Here is a 23,771-nt window from a genome sequence, read left to right on the forward strand (position 1 = left end):
GCCTCAGTGAAACTTTGACCGTAGAGGATAACGTTTCGGGGCGATCAGGTTGATTTTAGATCGAGTAGCAAGTAGGTGCAAAGGAAGTTTTCTCTGGGACGCAGTCGCGTACGCGCGTGAAAGTGTGTATGCATCGTGAGCCGCGCGAACAGGCGAAAGAAACGGAATATGTTTCCTCGCGGTCATTGCGGGAAACTTCAAGCGATCAAAATGTTAAGGAAATAATCGTGTCGCGCAAGTGTCTCTCGCTGGTAGAGAAGACAGACCGTGTGCTCAAAGTTTCATTCTCTCTCTCTCTTCCTCTCACCAAACCCCCGCCCCCCTCCTACCCTCCTCTTCTTCCTGGTTGCGGCCTTCTCTTCTCCCGCCGCTCTTCTCTGGGTCCGTTCGTCGTACCGGGACGACGTTTACCGTGCGTCACGGGAAACGGCATTGGGAGGAGACAGAAGGTGACAGTCCTCCCGCGGAATTTATGGTGCGCACGAGAGAAACGGTGAAGTGAGTAGTGTCAAAGTGGAGTGAGTGGAACGGCACCAGGTGCCGATTTTCGGGGCGAAAAAGAAAAAAATAGAAAGAAGAGCTAGAGGGTTCGCTATCATTCCGGGCAATATAGGTGGAAAGAAAGAAAAAATGCCGGGCCTAATCGCCGTGAGCGAGTTCGTCGAGGAGACGAGAGAGGATTACAATTCGCCTACAACGTCTACTTTCGTCTCGCGGATGCCACAATGCAGGCAAACGATCACATCCCTCGAAGAAGTAAGTAGAAACAAAATAAATCCTCTTTGCGCGTTTCCATGTATAACCTTACTGAAGATTTTGATCGGTGGTCGAACGCGTGCTCTACGTGCGTGGGCGTTTCACGATCGCCTCGATGGATACGTCTTACCATAATATCTAATAGGTGTAACGATTTTTATTTGATACAAGATGCCCAGTGCATCGGTTTTTCCCCCGTGGATGTCTTTAAAAGTCCACGCCACTTTTGCCGTGGCTCTGGCCTGCATCCACATTCAATTTCCACGTATCGATGTCGTAAATATGCGCACGGTCGATTTACGACTTCCAGTTCGGGCAATGTATGCTGACACGCTTTGCTGCTGCATTTTGTCCCCGTAAGGCTAGGGGAAAATACTGGTCCGAAGCGAATTCTCAATCGCGTATCGTTCGATCATTCATACTTGTTTATATACTCTACCGTCATCAAAATACGTATTATGAGCACGTTTTTATAATAATACGGTTACGTGTGTGACTTTTCTGCGCGTCACACGTTACGGGGATTTTCAATCCGATTAATTAACAAGATAATAAAGACAGTCAGTGTTGTAATCCTACCAAAACGTTTCGTTTGAACGAAAAGGATTCTTCTATGCAGCTGTAAATAATGGTTCTTTTTATGCGAACGCAATTATAGGCAAAGAATGTTACTGCTCGAGTCTTTCACAATTTAACGACCATCGTTACCTTTGCTGATTGCACCGGCAAAAATATGTCGGTTTAGGGTCTATTTTCATGGTGGCGGAAGTTACGCGAATTTTTGTTATCGAACACGCGTATAGTTCGGGTAATCCCTATATAGGGGGGATTAAGTTCCTAACCCCCTTGATGAACAAAATCACAGATATTATAAAAAATATAAATATTAATATTAAATATATCCTAATATTTGTCTTTTTGTTACCGTTAAGCGTTATTAACCCTAGAAAGAAGATTGGTTCGAAGAGGAGAGAGATGGATCCTTAGTAATTATCTTATGACATTTCTATTGTTATCGCAATTTATTTGATCAATTGTTTCGAAATTTCTCATTGTTATTTGCCAATTTGTTAATAATACAAAGGTAAAATTAATTTATGAACCTTTACAATTCTCTATAAGATAATTTCTTACTTAACCCTCGGACGGCGGACCATGGAGAGAGCCACAATTTGAATTTAATTTTTTATTTCGCTGATTTTATAATCTATACAAGGTTTAAATATTATTAACCTTTTAATTTAATTTTTCACATTTTTTTATCATTTTAGCGTTTGTCAATGATTTCACGAGCCGAGAATAATTAGTTAATCGAATTTTGTGTAATGAGGTAAATTGGGACACTGAACGCACACGTGATTATAGTGCCGGTGTTTAGAGTAAATTATAATCAATAAACATTGATAAGGTTGAACATTGTCGTTTCAGCGTTAACGTTTTGCATATTATCGAATCGTGGGCGTATTTTGTAACACGTTCAGATAGAGGGAACTTAGCGCGGAAAGTGTGTCACGCGCTCGGAAGTGGAGTTTGTGCAGGGAATTTACTAAAAGTTTTGTTTTGCTAAGAAAAAATCGTTAGTAATGAAAAAATGCAAAATGTTTTTCTCACGGGACCAACCGAGAGACATACTCTACAAGATGCAAAAGGTTTCGTTCCGATTGGTCCATCCATTTTGGAGTAATCGACGAACATACATTTAAAAGAAAAAAAAAAAAAAAAAAACTGATCGAATTGAGTAACCTGCTTTTTCGAAGTAGGTTAAAAATCGACGGTGTTCGCTTTGATTTTAAGCCCGTTTACACAGACGAGTCCTTTCCTTAAATTACACGAAACGTTTTCACGAAACATGAAAAGTCTGATAAGATTTGATGACATAAAAGTATGTTAAAATAACACTTGTGATATATTAGTTTGAAGCTCCAGGTTCCCCAAAAATGACTACATAAACGTTTCATAAATATTCTGAATACAAAAGGACTGATTAAAGATTATAGCAAACAACGACCGACTTCGAAGCATATAAATTCAAACAAGATTTCATGACATAAAAGTATCATGAAATGATACTTATGGTACATTAATTCCAAGTTAAAAGTATCCCAAAAATGAGTGTATAAACGTTTCACCGATATCTTTCCCCTATGTCATCTTTTTCCCTAGGGAGAACCCGATGCTCGCCGGTGTACAATATGGAGCATGATTTCATTATTCGACCGGGAATGAAAATTTTACTCCGGAGACTGTTGAAGCCGCTCGATAGAGTACGATCAGAGTCGAGGCAAATTGAAACGGACCTCTGACGAATGTTAATTACACGCACGGAATTCGCCTAACCCAGTATCGTGTTCGTTTACTCTTGACCCTGAGCGGGGCTGCTAAGTCACCCACTTTCTCGCTTTAGCAGCCTCACTTACGACACTAGGCACGACGAAAATTCACGTACCGGGTTATTTTCGTACCGTCGGGACCATGGTCTATTCTCGTATGCCGCGTCGAACCAGCGGAAGAACAGTCGCCTCTTCCGTCTCCGTTTCTCTCGGGTATCTTTTTCCCAGTTTTCATAACGCGCGAATTAACCGGCAGAAGCGCGGTAACAGGTTGCGATTCGACTGAACCAGGGTGAAGCGGTGTTAACCCGAGTAGATCTGAAAATTTCCCTAGGGAAAATATAGCCTTTTACCGACATCCTAATACTTAGGGTCGTTCCCTGAAGAATACATTAAGGAAACGCATTGCGTGCGCTCACCCTGGAAGACGGCGGAGGAATAAGCTAATTTCCATCGTCATAATTATTGGATTTTGCGTAACCGGTCATTTACATGTTACCGATACATTAAATACGCTCCAGATCATTTTTTGATAATTGTTCAACCATCTTGAAACGTTCTTCCTCCCTTCTATATTTACATTAATTCTATATATACGACGTTCGCTTCGTGTAAATGTTTTATTATACTCTTTATTAGATTTCTTTAATTAGATAGATTTTTTCTTTTTAATAGAGACGTAGGTTTTATGAATGAAAGGGTGGTGAATCTGGAAAAGGGTTAAAGACACTTTATATCGATGATACGTAAGAGGCATTCGATTGCATTAACAGTAGAGTGTTTAAAAAATATAATTGAACGTAGGTAGTATTAATAGTTAGATTGCGAAAACATGAGATCATACTTTGCTAGGGTAATGTGATTCAACAAAACATTGAATATTTATTCAGCTTTGGCTGACGATAAAAAAGAAATTAGTGTAATTCAACTCATTAATTTATGGATTGTTTCATTTTTATTTACAGTCTTTTAATTACACACTCTCTCGAGCGTTTCCTTGTAAATTCACCTCTGCAGCTCGTCAATGAAATTTTAATATTGAATTTTAATTAGCGCTGATCGTGCGAGAGATTAAACCGTAGGGAGATTGCCTCGTATTTTTCCAGAACGTTAACTTTCAATCGCAAGGAATATTTGAGAAACTTTACGGAGAGGCTGGTTACGATTTCAAAAATTCGTTGAAACGCAACGAATTTCAATTCACTGCAAGGAAAGAGAAACATTTCAGCGTTTTAATCGGATCGGTCGAACGGAAATTCTGCACCCTGCATTATCAGCGTTTATTGCTCGAGGATGTTTCGTATTATCTGATATTTCGCCGCGTTAACGTTTAACTCCCGATAAATGACAATTTCCAAACGTTCCCAACGAAATAGAGGCTCGTAATATAATTTCGGAATGAATCGGAAGAAGATAAGGCTCGACGATTTTTGGTATCGGCGCAGGGTGGGAAGGGTTAACGAAGCGACGTACCGGAACGAAACACCAATGATGCTGATAACAGACAACACAGTTCGATCGGCAATAATGAAATTTGTTCAGCCGAGACTGATCGAGGTTGTCGATACACAGAAAGTTAAATCAACAGACTTTCCCTAGCCAGTCTGGTATCTTGCTGTTTGCCAAACGGACACGTCACGCAGGGTGTACATATATCCATGGAAAGTTAGAATAGAAGTGTTCCGATCGATGAACGTCTCTATTGTGTACGATGGAACCGGTTGAATAAAACGGGAGAACAAAATGACAGAAAGTCAATGACTCCACGGGACGACGGTACGATTCGTTTGAGAAGAACCAGAAGTGTTTCTTAAAATTTTTAATCGTTTAAAAAATAGTAATTTCAAAATGACCAGATCTGAGCCCTTAAAGATGGATTTAAGGCCGAGTCTCGAATGACCCTGTTACCAGCGTGGAAAGGGTTAAGTCGACACACTTACGTCGAGTGTGCAACAAACACTGGCACGAAAAAAGGAGATGAATCACCGAAGAATCGCCGAGGGACCAGAGCGCACACCTTAGCCCCGCTAAACCAGCTCCCTCTGTTTCTCTCTATCTCACCTGACGACCAGGTGAGACTACTAAGAACGAAAGGAATTCCTCTTGCCCGTACGACCTTGGTAGGTCGTTCGTATCCGAGTCGTTTACCTGGACCGATTTGCAAACGTTCAGCTGAGCATCTCTGCACAGAGTGCAGCCTTAAGCTCTACTCCATTTCAAGAAAAACACAATTAAACGCGATTTAATCGAGAAGTAATGGGATTTTTTACATTTTAACTCAACGGATTGGAAGTGTTTGCAGGGAAAAAATAAACTGCTACAATGATCGATAAGTTCAAGCCTGGACTGACATTCCCGGTGCAGAATTATACTGGGTGTCCCTGTATCGATGATTCTACATGAGAAAATATGGAAATAAAATTTTTCCATCAGAAATTATGTTTTTGAAGAAATTAACTTTCAATCTTCTTCAAGTACGCAAGCACTTGATTATATTGTAATGGAACGAATTTCGATACAAATCATATGTCCTAGGTTTATAATTAATGATAAATTAATATTTACTTTATTAATGCAGAAAATTTCATTTTCAAATGGAAAAAAATAAACTACTACAATGATCGATGATTCTACATGAGAAAATATGGAAATAAAATTTTTCCATCAGAAATTTTGTTTTTGAAAAAATTAACTTTGAATCTTCTCCAAGTACGCAAGCATTTAATTATATCATGATCGAACGAATTTCGATACGAATCATATGTCCTAGATTTATAATTAATAATAAATTAATATCGACTTTATTAACGCAGAAAATTCCATTTTCTAACCGTATTTTCACCCCCATCACAGTATCATCAATACTGGAACACCCTATGTATCGATACGAGTAAATGTACGCAGGTGGTCCAGAACGGATTAAATCATTCAGAACATCTATTAATAACAACCCCGGGCGTTAATGCATCTTCACGATACGCGTATGCAAACTTTGAATATAAACATTTTCAGAAAGGGGTAGACCGGTAATTAAACGTTCCTCGCAGCCGGTAAATGCTGAACGCCGACAGGAGATACATTGATAAGTATCAGACGGCTAGATAAAGGTAGCGGACAATGGGAAGGAACTTAGGCGCGTGTATCGCGTAACCAAGTGGTTAGGAAGTGTTTTTTCTTTTTCAAACCAGGTGATCGCGACAAGATACATCACGACGCGTCGTTAAGCACGTTACGCTGATGTAGCAATAATTGTTTGTCGGACAATCGTCCCTTCCGGAAGTTTGCATTCGCGCGAACCCTCGTTTACCACGGTGGTTCCGGTTCCGTTCGTTCAATCGTGACCCAGACCTTTGAAAAATATTCATCGATCCCTGGTTGCGTTCATAATCGTTATAACAAATATTTTGTATATTAAAAAATCAAATTCTTAATTTATTCTTAACGCAAAGCGTTGTAATATACGTGAATCGGAAACGACTTTATTCGAGTATCACATAAGCGGAAGTATTCGTCAACCTTTCACTTCTGTCCATACCGTTCCGTAACGTGTAACACATACAAATCTAATTAATGAACGATCAGGACGGAGGGGAAAATTCATTTCCACCTGTTTTGTTACAGACCTTGGACTTCGACAGGGACGGGCTTACGAAGCTGAAGAAAGCGATAAAAGCGATCCACAATTCTGGAAACGGTGAGGCATCGACAGATGAAAGATATTATTTTCATCGACGATGAAACTTTCAGATTTTTCCCTCTTACTTTCTTAAACTCCGTTAACGCCAGATGTAACGTATTCCACACGTGAATGTAACGGGAAAAGTTTTCTCCGCTTTCACAGTTCAGGTGAAAAACAGATAGCAAATTACGCTGATTAGTTGTAAATAAAAAATATTGAAGATGGATCAGAGTAATTATATAATGAATTGATTAGTCGTGTGCCATGGTCTTTAAACGTTACCTCTCCAGCCCGCGATATCGAGTGATCGGATATTTTAATTTGTCCAGTTGAATTAATTTATTTTATCCCAATAGCCCATGTGGATAATGAGGTATACCTTGGAAGGGCACTAGAGAGGCTCGGGGACGCTGCTTTGAAGGAACAGGAACCGGATATCGGTGCGGCGTTCTTGAAGTTTGCGGTCGTCACAAAGGAACTGAGCGCTCTGATGAAGACCTTGGTGTGTACGAATAATATAAATTATTATCGGTCCTGTTATTAATATTATTAATATTTATTAATATTTCTTATTAATACTGTTTTCATTAAAATCGTTTCGTTCATTAACGTTCTCTCTAATTAACACAATTTTCAAATAGATGCAGAACATCAACAACATCGTGATGTTCCCTTTGGACTCGGTGCTGAAGGGTGACCTGAGAGGTGTGAAAGGTGACTTGAAGAGGCCGTTTGAGAAGGCGTGGAAGGATTACGAGGCTAAATACGCGAAAATCGAGAAGGAGAAGAAACAACACGCGAAAGAGGCTGGCCTCATTCGGACGGAAGTTACGCCTGCTGAGATCGCCGACGAGATGGAAAAGGAGAGAAGATTGTTTCAATTGCAAATGTGCGAGGTGAGGCTCTGCGAAAAAGAGAAACACATCTGGATCTCGCAACACTTATCTTTCTACCATTTTTTTTTTTTCATCTTTCCCCTCGATGTTCGTCATTTTATGATAAATGCAAATCAACCAAACGCATGATTTATTTATATAAAATGTATTTTGTTTCTTTTTTACAGTATCTTATAAAAGTGAACGAAATCAAGACGAAGAAAGGAATCGAACTTCTTCAGCATCTAGTCGAATATTATCACGCGCAAACCAAGTAAGTTTATCGGTTAAATTGATGATAAATGGAAATTGAAATTCACATCGATTGTTCATAGTTATTTTCAAGACGGCCTAAAAACTATCGAACATTTTGGTTCGTACGTGGCTGACCTCAGCGTGAAGTTACAAAAGATTAGGCAAACGCAAGACGAAGAGAGAAGACGTTTAACAGAGCTAAGAAATCTCCTGAGAAGCTCAGGTTGCGACAAAGAGGTAATGAAAAGAAATCGACTCGTGACTACCTGTTAAAGGAGAAAAGAACGTTCATAGGGAAATTGAAAACTGTGTACCTTTTAGTTAAATGTAAACGCGAATGCAGGCTATTCGCTCCATCAGCTTCAAGGGGATAAACAGCACGGCGTGACTCGTTCGGGTCATCTGTTAAAAAAAAGCGAAGGAAAAATGAGGAGAGTCTGGCAGAAACGGAGGTGTGCAGTTCAAGCCGAAGGTTATCTAGACATCTGTCACGCGGATGAAAATAAACCGCCTACCAGGGTGAATCTGTTAACCTGTCAAATCAAGCTAGTCCCGGACGACAAACGGGGCTTTGATCTCATTAGCTGTAAGTGGTAATATAATTCATGGATAATAGATAATGAACGAGATGAATGAATTGAAATTTATTTCTTCGCAGACAATAGAACGTATCACTTTCAAGCAGAAGACGAAGCGGATCAACGAGCGTGGATGTCGGTTTTGGTTAATTGTAAGGAACGCGCGTTGCTTCGAGCATTCGACGCGAGCGGAAAGGCGGAGGCTGGAAGCGGAAATCCAAGTTTAGTCGAACTCCAACAGGCTGTAATCCGATGTGTCATGAGGTTACCTGGAAATGATCAGTGCTGTGATTGCTCCTCGCAAAACGGTAAATTTTATAGCTTCCTGGCTTCCTGGTAAAACAACTCTCGCTGGTATAAAGCTATAGCCCCCTTATCAAGATTTTCAATTTTAGACGCGGGTTAGTTAATAAAGGTATTTATTTTTATTTTACAGATGCCACGTGGCTTTCTACGAATTTCGGTATAATCGTGTGCATTGAATGCAGCGGGATCCATCGAGATTTGGGAGTACACATATCCCGAATACAATCTTTGACACTGGACAACGTGGGCACTGCCCAGCTACTTCTTGCAAGAAACATGACTAACCAGGCGTTCAACGAAGTAATGGAAGCAACGTTGCATCACAATCACAAACCAACGCCGACATCAACGATGTAAGTGGAAATATTTATATTTTCATTTTCAGCTTGTTACCATTATTTTCTATAAAATGCAGGGAAGAAAGATACGATTTTATAAGGGCGAAATACGTGGATAAAAGATACGTGATGAACACTTGCGCGGATGAAAGGGATCTCCTCTCTGATTTAGAGCATGCCGTTAATAATCGTGATCTCCAACAACTTTTGCAAGTTTTTGCTGAAAATGTGGATCTGGCAGCACCTTTGCCAACATCGGTAAAATTTTGTATTTATAATCGATACGAGTTTTGTCTAAAATTAATATTATAATGAAGATTATATTGCTTCTTTGCAGGACGTGGGCGAAACGGCATTACATTTAGCCATTCTGCGAGAAATGGGAAATAGTTTACACATAATCGATTTTCTGGTGCAAAATATGTCTACAGGTGGTATAGATAGAACTACCATCGACGGTGAAACAGCATTGCATCTTTGTGCGAGGCACGACAGGGCTGAAGCGATGAAATTGTTACTGCGAGCCGGTGCTGATCCGACACATAGGAATAAACAAGATAAAACACCATTGGACATTGCACAGGAAATGGGTCATCATACCTGCAAAGAATTGGTAAAGTATCATTATTAACTTTAATATTTTGTATAAATAAATCATAATACCATTCGTAACCTGTAATTCATATATTCTTAGTTAAGTCACGCTTTACAAAGACAAAAGACATTGTTCGACAATGTTAACATCGATTGGAATCTTTCGCACGATGAAGGTTCGACCGACTTCTCCGACGATGAAACGATAATCGAGGACAGGGTATGTTGAATCAACAATAATATTAAGGATATTATTTTATCGAAATCAAAGTTTACACTTTGTTCTGTTATTCTAGAATGGTTGCTTAACACCGGAGAAAAAATCTCGTAGTAGACCACCGTCATACGTGGGTGGCGGTGGTGGTCCTGGGTCAGGGGATTCACCAGTGACGTTACGAAGTCGAAGTAGCACTTGCGACAGCTTGCAAAGTGGTTCTTCGCCAAGTTCCTCGACGAATAGACAGCAAATGCCTCCACCGCCACCTCCGCAATCAAGGAAACCTGTTGCTGGTGAGATATTAATAGTAAATATTTCAGATACAACGCGGGAGAGGACAAGGTGTGATGTTAAAAAGAATTTCCTGTTCCAGTACCTGCACCCATGGCGCCAGATATATCAGTCAATATTCACGGATCATTGAAGAAACGTGTAGCACCTCCACCACCACCGGCCGGAAGTACAGGTGGTATATCCTCCTCTCATTACGGTACACTACCTTCGTCCGCGTCCTTAGCAGCGTCAACGCATAGCCGTACAACGAGTGAACCGATCTTAGCTGGGCATTCTTTACACACTCTACCACATGCGTTAAATACATTAAACAGTCAACATCATAAAAGATCGCCCAGTGGAGATTCTTCAACGGGACACGGTGCGTTTGAAAATTCACACAAACTTCTTCTTCTTCTCTACGAACTTGCCAGCCGGTTCTTTCAACGTTTCCGATAATAATTTCTATTTAAGATCATTTATCTAATTTTCTCTGTTCGTTAGGCACGGACAAGGTGAACAGTTCAACCCTACAGAGACCAAGGAACCCACCACCACCTGCCCCGTCGGGTATTAATTCGTCCAGACTGAGTAACGGGCGTAGCAGCGAATCTTTAAGTTCCATGTGCTCGGATCACGGTTTGGGTAATCCCATTCCACCCCCACGCAAGGTAAGTTGGAATAATTTGGTGGATATTTATAGACAGATGAAGTAATTATAAAATTGTTTTGGCCATCGGTGACGGGCACAATAAATTTAATAAAGAGACAAAAGAAAATGATTTTATATATTTTTTTGATTTTGATATTTGGAACTTTCTTTGCCACGTATCAATCATCGGTGCTGTAGATTTTCTAACAACACCATAAAACGCCACGTACGTGTATGTATATACATTCATTTCGAGTAACAATCGTTCATTTAACATGAATACTAATTATCAGAAAATGTTTACTAACACGATTTTAATCCTATCACTGTATCCCCACGTAGTAATTAACAAATAGTTTCTCGTCGATTCGTGTTTACCTATTTCTCGTTTAGATTTTGGTATTTTGTATATATCATGTTAATCACAACGTGTTACTTGTGATTTATTGTTAGTATTTTTTATGTGTTTATCAAATCACGAATCATCATACTTTCATCGTTACAACCTTTGTAACGATATATTGCACATTCATATTCCCATGTTGCATAAATCATTCGTTCATGTCGTTTCAGAAACTAACCGGGTCGAAATTGGAATCGTAGCACATTAATATTACAAAGTTGATCAGTGTAATTAATTTAAAGAACAGTGTCTACATTTTATATTAAATTGTATAGGAATTTTATTGATTGGATCATATTTTCGACAGAAAAAAAATTAGAGAAACTCAAAACACTTAGACATTGCATGCATTTCAAAAACAGTGCTTTATGGTTTTGTCATTAACCATTGTTGGTACAGCGAAGGGACCGGTCCAGGCTAGAGAGCTACGCCGAGGAGCCTTCATCTTTGCTCCCAAATCTGAATCTGGTAAACATCAGCCATCCCACATTACGACTTACTACACTTGAAATGTTTTTCTTTACAATGTAACACCTCGAACCATTTTTATTTACAATGATTTTTCATTAAAATATACGCAGTGTTCTAGGGGTGGATCCGGAAACCTTGGGTTGGCGAAATACATAATAGCATTTTTGAATTTTTTTTTTTATTTTAATAATATAGACGAGTATTTTTGTACATGAAAATGGGAAAAAATTTAATAGATGTTTCCATGGCATTTCTTTTCAAGTGTAGTAAATCTTTGCATGATCAGTCGTGCTGTCCGCAACCATCGTTCTTCCATGTCAATGCTTTGGGTATATAATTTCTAACGAACATTAATACGTTTTCTTTCTTATTGTTTAATTAATCACCAACATTTTCGTCTTCGTTGTAACATTTCTATTTTTGTTTGGTTTCGTTCGAAACTAATTCGCTTTCTGGATTTCTATAACACGTCAGGATAATTAATTATAATTCGTGTTTTTTCTTTTTGTATAATAGTTTTGTTGTTATTAACCCTTTGAACAACTACACCTAGGTCATTTGTGATTCCAGCTGTCTGCCTTAGAAATACAAAATTTCTTTCAAAAGTTTTCCAAAAATTCGTATTAGTGGTCCTTCACGTGCTTTTTAATCGTTTAATAAACAATATGTCTTGATTTTTATATCAATAATTAGCTGTCTTCTATTTTCTATGTTTAATCCTTAAAATTGGATATTGCAGGCATGAAATTAATGTGTATCATTGGAAATTCTAGTTTTAACTTTATGTATAATAGATACCAAAGTGAACTAAACATGTTATTTTATTTTCTGAGAATAACCCATTGACACAAAGTTATTTTTATTGTTGAAACCTCATTCAATGTTTAAAAAAAGAGTTAAAAAACAGCCATAAATAAGTGGCGCCATCTACCGACAGGTGCTCAAAATGAGTTTTTTCAATGTCTCCGATAGGGAGCGCAAGAAATATATGAGCTTGTAGTCAAAATCAGATGGCGCCACTGTGCAAAATAAATACGCGCCTAATACAAAAAAATATGGCTCTATAAACACCCTGTATATATGTACCATAGACGAGTATATTTATAGTTATTTCTCATTTCCAAATAGCAATAATGTTCTCCCTTTAAAATCGCTAGAAACAGTAATTCTTGAAACTCCATTTGCCTCATGCATGACACACTAATTACAGTAAAACAAAACCAAAAAGAAAATGAATCTACTCAGTTAATCGTGCACGGTCTGCATACATACGGTCTTCGAGAAAAGACTCTACTTTCTTTTTCTATATTTCTCTCTAGAATTTCCAATATCGAGCTGACCTCGATGAAGGAGGCATTCTTCAGCTCGCGATTAAATGTTCTTATGATATAATTAGTAAAAAAGAGTGCTTGCTTCGACCATGGAGGACAAAGAATGGACGTTGTTCACTTTGCTCCTAGTTTCTAACCTTGGTTCCCCCCGATTGCTTATCTTTTTTTAGCCAACCTCTTCAACGTTAACCGGTCTACGACGTTGTAGAGCGTTGTACGATTGCGAGGCAGACAACGAGGATGAATTGTCCTTTCGCGAAGGCGAGGTAATCATCGTTACGAACGAGCAAACCGACGATGACAATTGGATGGAGGGTGCCCTTGAAAGGGCACCGGAGCGAAGAGGAATGTTCCCGATCAGTTTCGTTCACATGTTACAAGATTAACATTCGGTAAGTTTGAACTCATTGGCAAGTGTCTTCAGTACTGCCAGCACCGCGAGTGTCGCTAGCCTTGGTAGGAAGTCTTGGATAAGAAAAACAAAGGATTAAGAAAGAAATTTCGAGGAAATAATTGGGGTCCATTCATGTTTAACCTCAACGTTTACATTGGGCAGACGTTGATGTTAATCATAAATGTATCTTCATCCTTTTGGCACGCGTTCATAGGTTATGAATTTTTCTACCTATCATTTTTTTGCTCTAAAATGAAAGCAAATCAATTTTTTGGATCGTCCAAACAAAATTTTAAGCAGATTATTAGAAGCTTACAAATTGCCTTTTGTATTTGGAAAATCTGAAAATTCTTTGAATACGTTGTTCAGAGTGCTAGAGGAAAGAGAAGTTAATGATTTCATGTAAATTGATCCAGACAAGAGGAAATCGAAGACTCGGGGCGAGTCTCGGTTTCAAGGCCGATGCTAAACAATAAATGTGATATAAGATATATTTCAATATAAATTAAATTAGCATTACGGATCAGATTTAAACTAACTAATTTCTCTACGCTAAAAGCTATGAATACTGTTGGTCAAACACGTGCTTTCTCGTAGTCGAACAGGTGATTAACACTTTGACAATTGCTGTCACGTATGACGACTGGGTCGATCGTAACCTATACGAATCGACAAACATTGAGCACTTCAGTTTCTGGAAGGAAAACGTTTATTATATTAGAGAAATAATATCCAAAGAAATCTTGTCGAGTCTGAAAAAATAAACGGCTTTGATATAATTCTATTTAACACGTTGACAACCATGATCAAAGTGTTAATTATTAAAGTATATTGTCCATCGTGAATATCACGGTAATTCGTTTGTAACGAGTTACAGCGGATACTGGTTTATCTTGCTGCTAGAGTGTATCAATTCTACTACATAGAATAAGTTAATCGAATTATATATGCACAATTTCGAGGATACAGGAAAAAAGATAAAATCACAAAAGTATGAATGATTGTGTGTTATATATACAATATATATGTTGTGTATATGCGTGAGAGCGCAAAGAAAGAAGAATAATAATTCAGTCTCTAATTCGTCGCATGTCCTTAAAAGTAATCTGGCGCACATTTCTTTTCCGTACTGCCAACGCTGATTATACTCTATACATATTTCTCGCCAGTTTCAAGAGAAAGAAACGAAAAATCATAGGAACTCTTGTGATAAGATAAAGCAGGGGTGCACACGAAATTGCCCTAATGGGCGCACGGCGCCCATTTTACTACTTACCGTGTATGCCTGATCTAAAGGATGCTATTGGATTGTTGCATATTTCATCGTGAATTTTGATGTATAGAAAATCTGACATGATTTAAACTTGTCAGACTTTCTATATTTCGAAATCTATCATTTGATATACAATAATCTAATGAAAAATAAAAATGGTCCTTGTTAGGATATACGATTGAGACATTAAATATTGCATGACACCCATAGTATTATTAGCGTAATCGACTTCTAAGAATCACCGTCGTTACGAGCGTATGTACATTTTTGTAATGCCATATTATTTGTTAGTATGTATATAATAATTGTATACATATATATATATGTACATGTATATACAAGTACATATATAGGTTGTCTCAAAGATATACACTATGAAAACTGTCAACTCTTCAGGGACGAAGATCGAAGATATTAACAAATTGAAAATCTGCCATTAAATTCTTTTATGATTGAATCATTAGGAATAATATTGATGAAATTTTCATAGTGCATATCTTTCACATGAGATATCTTTTATATATGTACATATAAATTCATGTATTATTCGTTCAATGAGAGATCATACTTGTCGACGAATTGTCATTCGGACCTGCGCACATTAATTCTAATGAACGCGCATGCGCATTCTGGCAGTGAGCAACCGCGCGCAGTAGTCTTATTCATCGTCAGTATATTCGTCGACCCTCGAAGCAATCACGTGTTTTCTGTATTTATTGAATATTATTCATACACCTTGGTCCATCGTGGACATGAGCACGAAGTGTCAAGAAGTTAGAAATAGAGAAAATCCCTGCAAAGTTCCACGAAGTTAGGAGTAGAAGACCTTTACGCGAAATGCTGCGAAATTAGAAGTAAAGAACCTTCCCCCCTAGTGTGACGAAGTTAGGAATAGAGGGCCTCCCCGAGCTGTGCAAAACAGGTATTATCTCTTTGAACGAATAATATACGTATTGTGAAATAGAAATATAAAGTTAGAAATTTATTAGTCATTAAGTATATATATGTATACTTAACAAAGAAAAGAATATAAAAAGGACCGAGTATAGAGTACGTGTGTTGCTACTAAACGAGATTTATGTGCCGGAAGCGAATTGAAATTTATTTTATTATTTTTATTACTTGTATACACAAGACCAAAGAGGCGTTTTTACCAGCGAAAAGGACGAAGCTCAATTTACATTTTCAATTATAATTTGTCTAAGTGATTGTAAATTAACCGGTCATTTTGTTACACTTTTTCATACCGAATTGTGCTTAGGACGCCATCTATATTATTTGTCTCTTGTTAACGCGTTGAATGCTGTGATGGAGTTAAATTAGATACACTGGAATAATTGCAAGAAAAATATTATTTGGAATGACAGTTGGTAAAGTGAAGGCTTGAAATCAGAAATTTCAAAAGTTAGCTGTTTAAAAATAAAGTGTCCATTTTCACTGCAATCTTTAACGTGTTAAAAGTAGAAGGTGGTTCGGTAAAACTTTGTCGAATAATAGTCTCGTCGCTGTGTAATGCCAATCTGTAATATATATATAAAAGAACAGCGGTGAAGAATAAGAGGGAAAAACAATCTAAATATTCTAATCCATCTAGCGTTAAGCTGCCTTTCACTCTTTGTTTTGGTTGATCCCCTGCGGTCTTCGGTACAACCGGTAATCCTGCGTTTGTGCCGAATGAAAACATAGGATCTCATCGTTGGTCAGTGTACATATGTGTATAGAGTAAATGAGCGTGACCGTGAGAGAGGAATCAATGTTTATACTGTTAAGCATACGATAACGTACAATCTTAAGTATGTGTATTATACGGATATATTTAAAAAAAAAAAAAGGAAGAAATGATTGACATCGATTGCCGCGAGGTGACTCCTGTTCGTTCGCGTGGAATCATTTCACAAAGGGTATAGCAGGATAAGATGGTCAAAAGTGCCCTTGAGCCGATTTTATTCAGCAATGCACCATTTAATAGCTTATGAAAAAAAAACGTTATACACCAAGTTTCAACCCTATATCTCAACCGGGAGGGTTGAAACTTGGTGTAAAATAAAATCGGCTCAAGGACACTTTTGACCATCTTATCCTGCTATACCCTACAACCCTCTCGCTACGAATCGCGTATATATACGCTCTTAAATATTAATAATAAATTATTTATAAAATTTCAGAGTGAACGATTTTCCGTCGAAACGCAACGAGGGGGTTAAAATTTATCAAGATATTTGTTCAAAAAATGGTAAAGATAAACTTCAGAAGTGTACATTAAAATTAAATGTACCTTTAAATGTAATTAATAACTGCTAATATTTCTTTGGATAAATGTATATATTTTACCAAGAAATATTTGGAGACTTTATAAATTTCCTATATTTAGGGATCATAGCTATCTGCCAAAAACGAGAAAACAAAAATCTTTCATTTTCCATTTGTGATATACAGTAGTATAAACGAGGGTAATAGATAAACGACAATAAAATTTTCAATGATCCTTATTCAGTTGTACTACTAGCAAAAAAATTACAGTGATATGATTATTGTATCTGTCTCTGATATTTGATGAATAATTGTGATAATTTTTTAATGGGGCTCGTATCGAGCTCAGAAATATTATTTTGATACCAAAAAAAAAGGAAGTGATATGAAAGCGAGTCTGCGAATTTAATCTCCTATTCAAGTTACGATTTTTTAATAAATTCTTTTCTTCACTTTTTCTGTGATAAAAATTATTATTCAAAAATTTTGAAAAAGAAATACTGTATAGTCGCCGCAGAAGTATCACCGTTCTCCAAATTGTACACGTGTTTTTTTTCTAACGTCGAAACGCTATATTTCTGCCGCGACTATACTTTAAGCATACGAAGATTCTTAGCGAAGAACAGGGGTCACAATTGCGCGTCCTGTCCTCTGAACTTACTATACATATACAGTATGCATTTAAAGAAAAAAAAAAAAGCGTTAAGTAGATGATAAGTATTTATTACTATTCCGTAGTGACTTGTGCTAGGTGCAAAATAAAAAAAAAATGGGAAACGCGCGTAGATATGTGAAGAAAGATTAAAATGTCTTTTTCTTTTTTCTTAGACTATGACAAAAGAAATTTCTTGTACCTCTGGCATTTTAACTAGCACATGATTATGTGAGAAAATGTTTAAATGCGATCGTTCGACGACATAGAAGCAGGTCTAAATATTGATATTATACGAACGGTAATGTACTAAACGTTTACTGTATCCTCAGCGACTGACTCGCTGCAGAATTGTCCTCTGGACGGTTCACAGACTCTAAAATGTATTGGAAATAAATATCATTTAGAGAACTATAAGAATACATGTCATTCATTATGACTTTCAGGTTCATCGTTTTTCTTTTTCTAGGCTGGAAGTCAACATAGATGTAAGGATTTTTTTGAAAATGAAGGATGGTGGATGAAAAGATATATTTTTCCAAATAATCACAGTACAATTTGTCATGTCAGCTATGTAATGTTCCTTGTTTTAACAACAGCATTGGGTCGAAGGTAGACAGGGCTGAAAAATAATAAATTTGTATAAACCTAATGAAAAGTAAATACTGATTTACAATTGTCTATGATTATGTTAATATATTTACAGATTTACCTTTGTTTCCACACAACAAGGTTCCAGTGTACCAGGTGGAATGTAACTGAAGAAAAGTTGGATTAGAATTTATATTAATAAAAATTCTTTCTTTTTACTGAAATAAACTGATGAAAATAGATTGAAACCTTGTATTATATGTAGTATGGCCATCAATTGGAAAATCAGGAGGATGGTAATCATTTTTGTCACGTATCCTCTGCACTGGACCTGTTTCTACTGGCTGGTAACTCAAGTGCATTACAGTTTCTCCATTCATTGGAATGTCTGATGGTTTATACACACGTATAGGTGCATAGGACTGAATAGGCCTCAGTGATTCACAATCACTTGGTAAATAGGACATTCTATGAGTAGTGCAACCTGTATAAATCAATACAAGATCAATGTTAGATGATAGGAGCTTGAAATTGGTATGCCATTTTTCATGTTTCAACATTCCAATCTATATTATTAATTACTGTCATGATTAATATTATTCTACATAAAATTTATCAGTACATACACTCAATAGGTCCACATGGGGGAACTAAGTTATCCTTAGGACGAGAACCTGGTTCCATTTGGATCTGCTTCCACGTGAAATCGTGCTTTTGTGTAGTCACATCCTGTATTTGTCCTCTACCTAACATTTGTTTGCTACAAGGTGTGATTGGTTCCACTGGTTTTACATTCCAATTACCTACGAAGCTCATCTGAAATGTATATCATTTTTTATTTTATCCTCTATCCGATTTCATTTTTTTTTTTTTTAAATATTATTTTTCTAACGCAGGATAAGTTTGGATCACAATTAACCCAGTATCTATTTTCTTACTCGATGAACGGTGTCATAAGCAGGCGGACAAGTAGAGAAGGTAATGTTGCCAGACGGTACTATCGGGTCTCGTCTGCCATCTTCGCAACCAAAGTAGCTAAGACGATAGATTGTGTTCTTATCGTTACAACACTGTGCGTTTAAAATATTCTCGGTTAACCGAGGGAGAATTGGCGATGGCCTTTCCTGGCAGTTGGGGTAGTAACTTAATTTATAAGTCGTACAACCGTCGATTGGATAGGTAGGTGGTGTATATTCTTGTTTCTTGCTCCATGATTTTTCCTAAAGGTTCGATATTATTTTTTTGAAATTATATCATAGTATTTTTCATTCACTTTAGCGTTATACTTACTTTCATTGGATTCATATTTGGCCAGTAACTGAGCCTATAGGTAGTATTGTCTTCGAATGGAATGTCTGACTTGACGTATCTTCGTACAGGCGCAAAAGATTCAGGAGGTGAGTTGCAACAGGATTCGTAGTAGCTAAGTTTGTACGTTGTGTCATCTGAAAACAGAATTAGTATCCTTGTTATATTAAGACGTTATCACTTGGAATTTTCTCTTTATTTTTACCAAGTAATGGTGCCGGATTGCAGTATATATTGTTCCTTGCTTTATAGGCTGGCGTTGTTTCTATGCTCTTCCACGTGTAATCGTGTTTCTGAGTGGTAACATCTTGCATTGGACCTCTGCCGAGCAATTGTTTTTCACATGGTGTAATACTCGATACAGGTTTTACGCATAAATAATCCATATAACTGGTCTATATTATATAATAAAGAAATTAATGCAAACGTGGCGTCAGTGAGTCGAGGAATACAAATTATATTAATAATTAAGAAATTCTATAGTTGCTTTACATTGTACGTTGTTTGGTCAGACATTTCGCTACTTCCGGTGACCAAACAATCTCTTGGAAGAATAGGTTCTACTTTTGAGCTCGGATTTTCCCAATAGGAAAGCTGGTAGGTAGTATTATCGTCCATCGGTATCGTTGATTTCCAATAACGCTAAAATAATTTTGATGAAGAATGCTGAAGCATAAATGAAGATTGTAATTTTAACTGTTTAAACTCACGCGTATTGGAGCGCAGGACTTTGGTACTTCCGGCTGTACATATTTCTGAAAGAAAATAAATAATCTAAAATATAGCAATCAAACTATCAAACAATTTTATATTTACGTAGCATATGGGTGAAGGGATACAACAGCAACAACTGCAATTTTCATCGTGACGTTTCTGGAAAACACATAATTAATATTTTTATTAGGATTAAAAATCTTATTTTAACTTACTTTAATTCTCCACCTTTCATCGAGAATTTTTGGTTGTTGGTTGCATGATGACCTATATGGAACATTATTAACTTCCATCATTTGTAACAAATTAATTAGTATATGATACAGTTACTTACGGACGAGGTGAACAAATTTGCATGATGCCAATAAATAACGAAGACTTATTACAGGATCAAAGAAATAAAATTTTATTTAACCTCATTAATAAAAAAATAATAAATATACTGTCAAAGTAAAAACAAAGAAGGTAGTGTCGAATTGTCGATTTTTGAAAAGTTGTAACTTGATATAGAAAATTGGTACAGTTTTTTCATTAAAAAATTTATTTCATTGACTCATTTTTTATATTGGATGTGCAAATAAATAAATATTTGTAAGAACGTTGAATTGTTCCATATATGTACATCAAATGCCGTATTTATAAGGAGCATTGTTATAAACTGGGCGATGTATCTTTCGAGATCCATCACTTCTTCAAGTGGGGATGAGGTGAGAGTATAAAAGGAGAATCCTTTACTTCCTTGAGGTCACAAACGATCGAATTCAATTGCCATCTTCATAACGATTTTAAAAGTGTTCCTAGAGAAATGAGAGCTATCGTGAGTAATTATTTATATAAAATCAAACAATTCTTAGTATAAACAATACTAATACACATTAATAAAGAAAAATTATTATTTTATCCTAGAAATATGGATTCTCCTATATAATCATTATTACTTTATTAATATTTCTATTAAACCAGAGTCACTTCGGTATTCATCTTGAAGATATAAGTGATAATAAATTATTTTTAAATAGGGAGCTCAACTAATCAGTGTTCCTCTAATTTTTTTAAAGAAATATTATTAATTTTACTTTTATTCGTTGTAATAAATTCTTGAATAGAATCATCTGTAAAGTAGTAAACGCGTCTACAGACTCTTCATAGGTCAAGAGTTAAATGACCCGCATTGGCATCTTACTTTCACTGATCTTCCTAACGTTAGGTCGGTAAATGCTGTGTATAATAAGACTCATCCCTATTTAAAATTCATTTTAACAAACCATCTGTATTTTATAATAGAATAGTATAAAAATAATAAAATTTTGTAATAGAATTATCTAATGATAGAAAGTGTGTAAAATTAATGAAATAAAATTTTATTGCATCAGGTATTGATCACACTGGTAGGACTAGCGATAGCACAGGATTCAAATTATCGCAGTGGTAACAATTACCACGATGAGAGACAAAATCCTCCAGTCGATGACAGGAAAGCATCATCTATCACCACACCTATTCCAATCTTACATTGGAACAAACAGCAAGAACACGACGGCACCTATAAAACAAGGTAACAATTATATTTCTGTATTCGAAAAATGTTGCAACCGATGCGTTGCATAATTGCATGGCTTTGATGCTTCATGAATGAATAGATTGTGCAACACCATAAGGCGTTTAGAAACGTTCGAGGAATAAAATTGAATTTAGGACAGTGGAAATATTTATTGCATCATTGTCAAATTTACATGAGTGGTATGCAGAATTTTTATTGTAAAGGAATTTGACAAATAACGTTGTTTCATAGTTACGAAACGGGAAACAATATAATCGCTGAGGAGAGCGGTTACATCAAGAAAGTAGGCGAAGGAGAGAATCAAGATGAAGCTCTAGTTCAACAAGGAAGCTTCTCTTACACGAGTCCTGAGGGTACACTGATCACCATTCATTATACGGCCGATGAAACTGGCTTTCACGCGACCGGTGATCACATTCCCACGCCACCGCCAGTCAGTGAAGAGATCCAGAAAGGCCTCGACCTCATCTATGCTGGTATTCGTCAGCAAGAGGTACAAACCATCTAACTCGTAAAACTTACTGCTATCAGCTTCAGTCCAAATCAACGCTACTAATTAACCATTTGAAATTTTTATTCTTGAAATTTTTTATAACTTTGATAATTCTATATATTCATTTGTACTAATTTTTTTAAATTAAAGTTTAGAATTTGTAATTGTAATATTAACACAGTTATGATTTTTTAAAGATAAAGTGTAGCCTATGGTGCCCTATGACTTCTGTACCAGAGTGTACATCCCACACTACTTTTTTTTTTAACTTTCTGATTCTTCCTTTCTCCTGTCACTTTTTCTCGCCTACGCAACTCTTTCTTTTCTTCGCGTTCGAGTGTTTAATTCCTACTTTTTAAATCTACGCCTACGTATACATTGATGTACGAAAGTATTTGAATATACATTTTTTTATTTTATTATGGTAAAATAAGAGGTGTTAATTGTGTAATAATTTGCCCGAGTTACTGAATATTTTTATTTTTATTATCTTAATCTCTAATAAATTTGTTATAATTTTTAATTGTCCTCGTGTTTCAGGAAGCGGATGCACGCGCAGCTGCTCAGAAACTACAACAACCCTTAAGCCAACAAGTTGATCGACGAGATAATTACGATAAGAAATTTTAAATGCGAAGGAAATGAAAAACGATTACTCTGTTAATTATATATTCGATACATAGGACGTTTGAGATCAAATAATTAAGTTGTTGAATTAAGATTATTTTACCATGTTGTATGCACAATTTGATTATGTACATATTTCTAATAAATGACATAGCGAATTCGCTTCTTTTTCCTGGTTAGGAATAACAATGTTTGGGTGACAGATTTTAGAATAGTCAACAATTTTAATTAATAGTCTAAGTGACCAGTGATCGATACTTTATTGATACTAATTGCTGTCTAAAAATCAAACGGGTGATTTCTCCCCCTACACTTGTTCTTAACCCTCAAACGGTGGACCTTGGGTCGATCGTGACCCAGGATAAAAGAATGAATTATTTAAAAAGTTACTTATATTGATATTACTCTACATGTACTTGTTAACTTTTTATTGCTTCTCAGCAGATTGGATTTCTAAATTATTAAAAACTTAAACGTTATGTATGTTTATTATAAATAATGTATAAACTGACTTAGCATGGCACCCAATATTTGTTGATGTTTCGAGAAATCATAGGATCTCTCTTCGTCAAGTGTCGTTCAAATAAAGCTTCAAAGCTTAAGCCTTAAATAAATATATCGTAGAAATATAAATCGATGCCTCGAAGCTGATATATTTGAAATACTTGTTATTCATTATGAATGTAATAGTACACTGGCGATCAAATCAGACTTATTTCTGATTATATTAACATAAAAGATAATTTCAAATAACAAATAATACAACTTTTAAATATTAAATATTATGTAATTTAGTATATAATTGTAAAGTACCAAAAAGAGGTAAATGTTAATTCAAATTTCCCCGCGT

At 36.4% G+C, this 23,771-nt stretch overlaps 2 protein-coding genes across 8 annotated transcripts; one reads left to right on the top strand and one right to left on the bottom strand.

The window, feature by feature from the left end:
• On the top strand, positions 1–23,664 carry Asap (ArfGAP domain of ASAP). 5 transcript variants are annotated; one of them, XM_034333648.2, is made up of 18 exons: positions 1–756; positions 6,708–6,780; positions 7,122–7,267; positions 7,407–7,661; positions 7,829–7,914; positions 7,976–8,132; positions 8,217–8,481; positions 8,554–8,781; positions 8,910–9,132; positions 9,195–9,375; positions 9,455–9,730; positions 9,812–9,931; positions 10,008–10,221; positions 10,302–10,583; positions 10,706–10,872; positions 21,614–21,795; positions 22,033–22,294; positions 22,835–23,664. In XM_034333648.2, the coding sequence occupies exons 1-18, from the start codon at positions 631–633 to the stop codon at positions 22,922–22,924; spliced, it is 3,333 nt and encodes a 1,110-aa protein (XP_034189539.2). In that variant the 5' UTR covers positions 1–630; the 3' UTR covers positions 22,925–23,664. The 5 variants fall into 5 exon arrangements, with proteins under 5 accessions (XP_034189539.2, XP_034189542.2, XP_076547425.1 ...); XM_034333651.2 differs by having other exon boundaries at positions 10,302–10,394; XM_076691310.1 differs by lacking the exons at positions 21,614–21,795; positions 22,033–22,294; positions 22,835–23,664 and adding exons at positions 11,656–11,724; positions 13,229–13,450; positions 18,097–18,236.
• Positions 18,127–20,694, bottom strand: LOC117608487 (uncharacterized). 3 transcript variants are annotated; one of them, XM_034333701.2, is made up of 12 exons: positions 20,575–20,694; positions 20,456–20,507; positions 20,343–20,399; positions 20,237–20,281; positions 20,019–20,168; positions 19,732–19,921; positions 19,509–19,663; positions 19,157–19,438; positions 18,845–19,034; positions 18,468–18,702; positions 18,340–18,385; positions 18,127–18,249 (listed from the first exon to the last, which is right to left on the bottom strand). In XM_034333701.2, the coding sequence occupies exons 1-12, from the start codon at positions 20,595–20,597 to the stop codon at positions 18,217–18,219; spliced, it is 1,458 nt and encodes a 485-aa protein (XP_034189592.2). In that variant the 5' UTR covers positions 20,598–20,694; the 3' UTR covers positions 18,127–18,216. The 3 variants fall into 3 exon arrangements, with proteins under 3 accessions (XP_034189592.2, XP_034189591.2, XP_076547561.1); XM_034333700.2 differs by lacking the exon at positions 20,575–20,694 and having other exon boundaries at positions 20,456–20,536; XM_076691446.1 differs by lacking the exons at positions 18,127–18,249; positions 18,340–18,385; positions 20,575–20,694 and having other exon boundaries at positions 18,434–18,702; positions 20,456–20,536.
• Positions 23,665–23,771: the final 107 nt, after the last annotated feature.

This window comes from Osmia lignaria, chromosome 2, assembly GCF_051020975.1.
Source record: "Osmia lignaria lignaria isolate PbOS001 chromosome 2, iyOsmLign1, whole genome shotgun sequence".
In the NCBI taxonomy this organism is placed as follows: domain Eukaryota; kingdom Metazoa; phylum Arthropoda; class Insecta; order Hymenoptera; family Megachilidae; genus Osmia; species Osmia lignaria.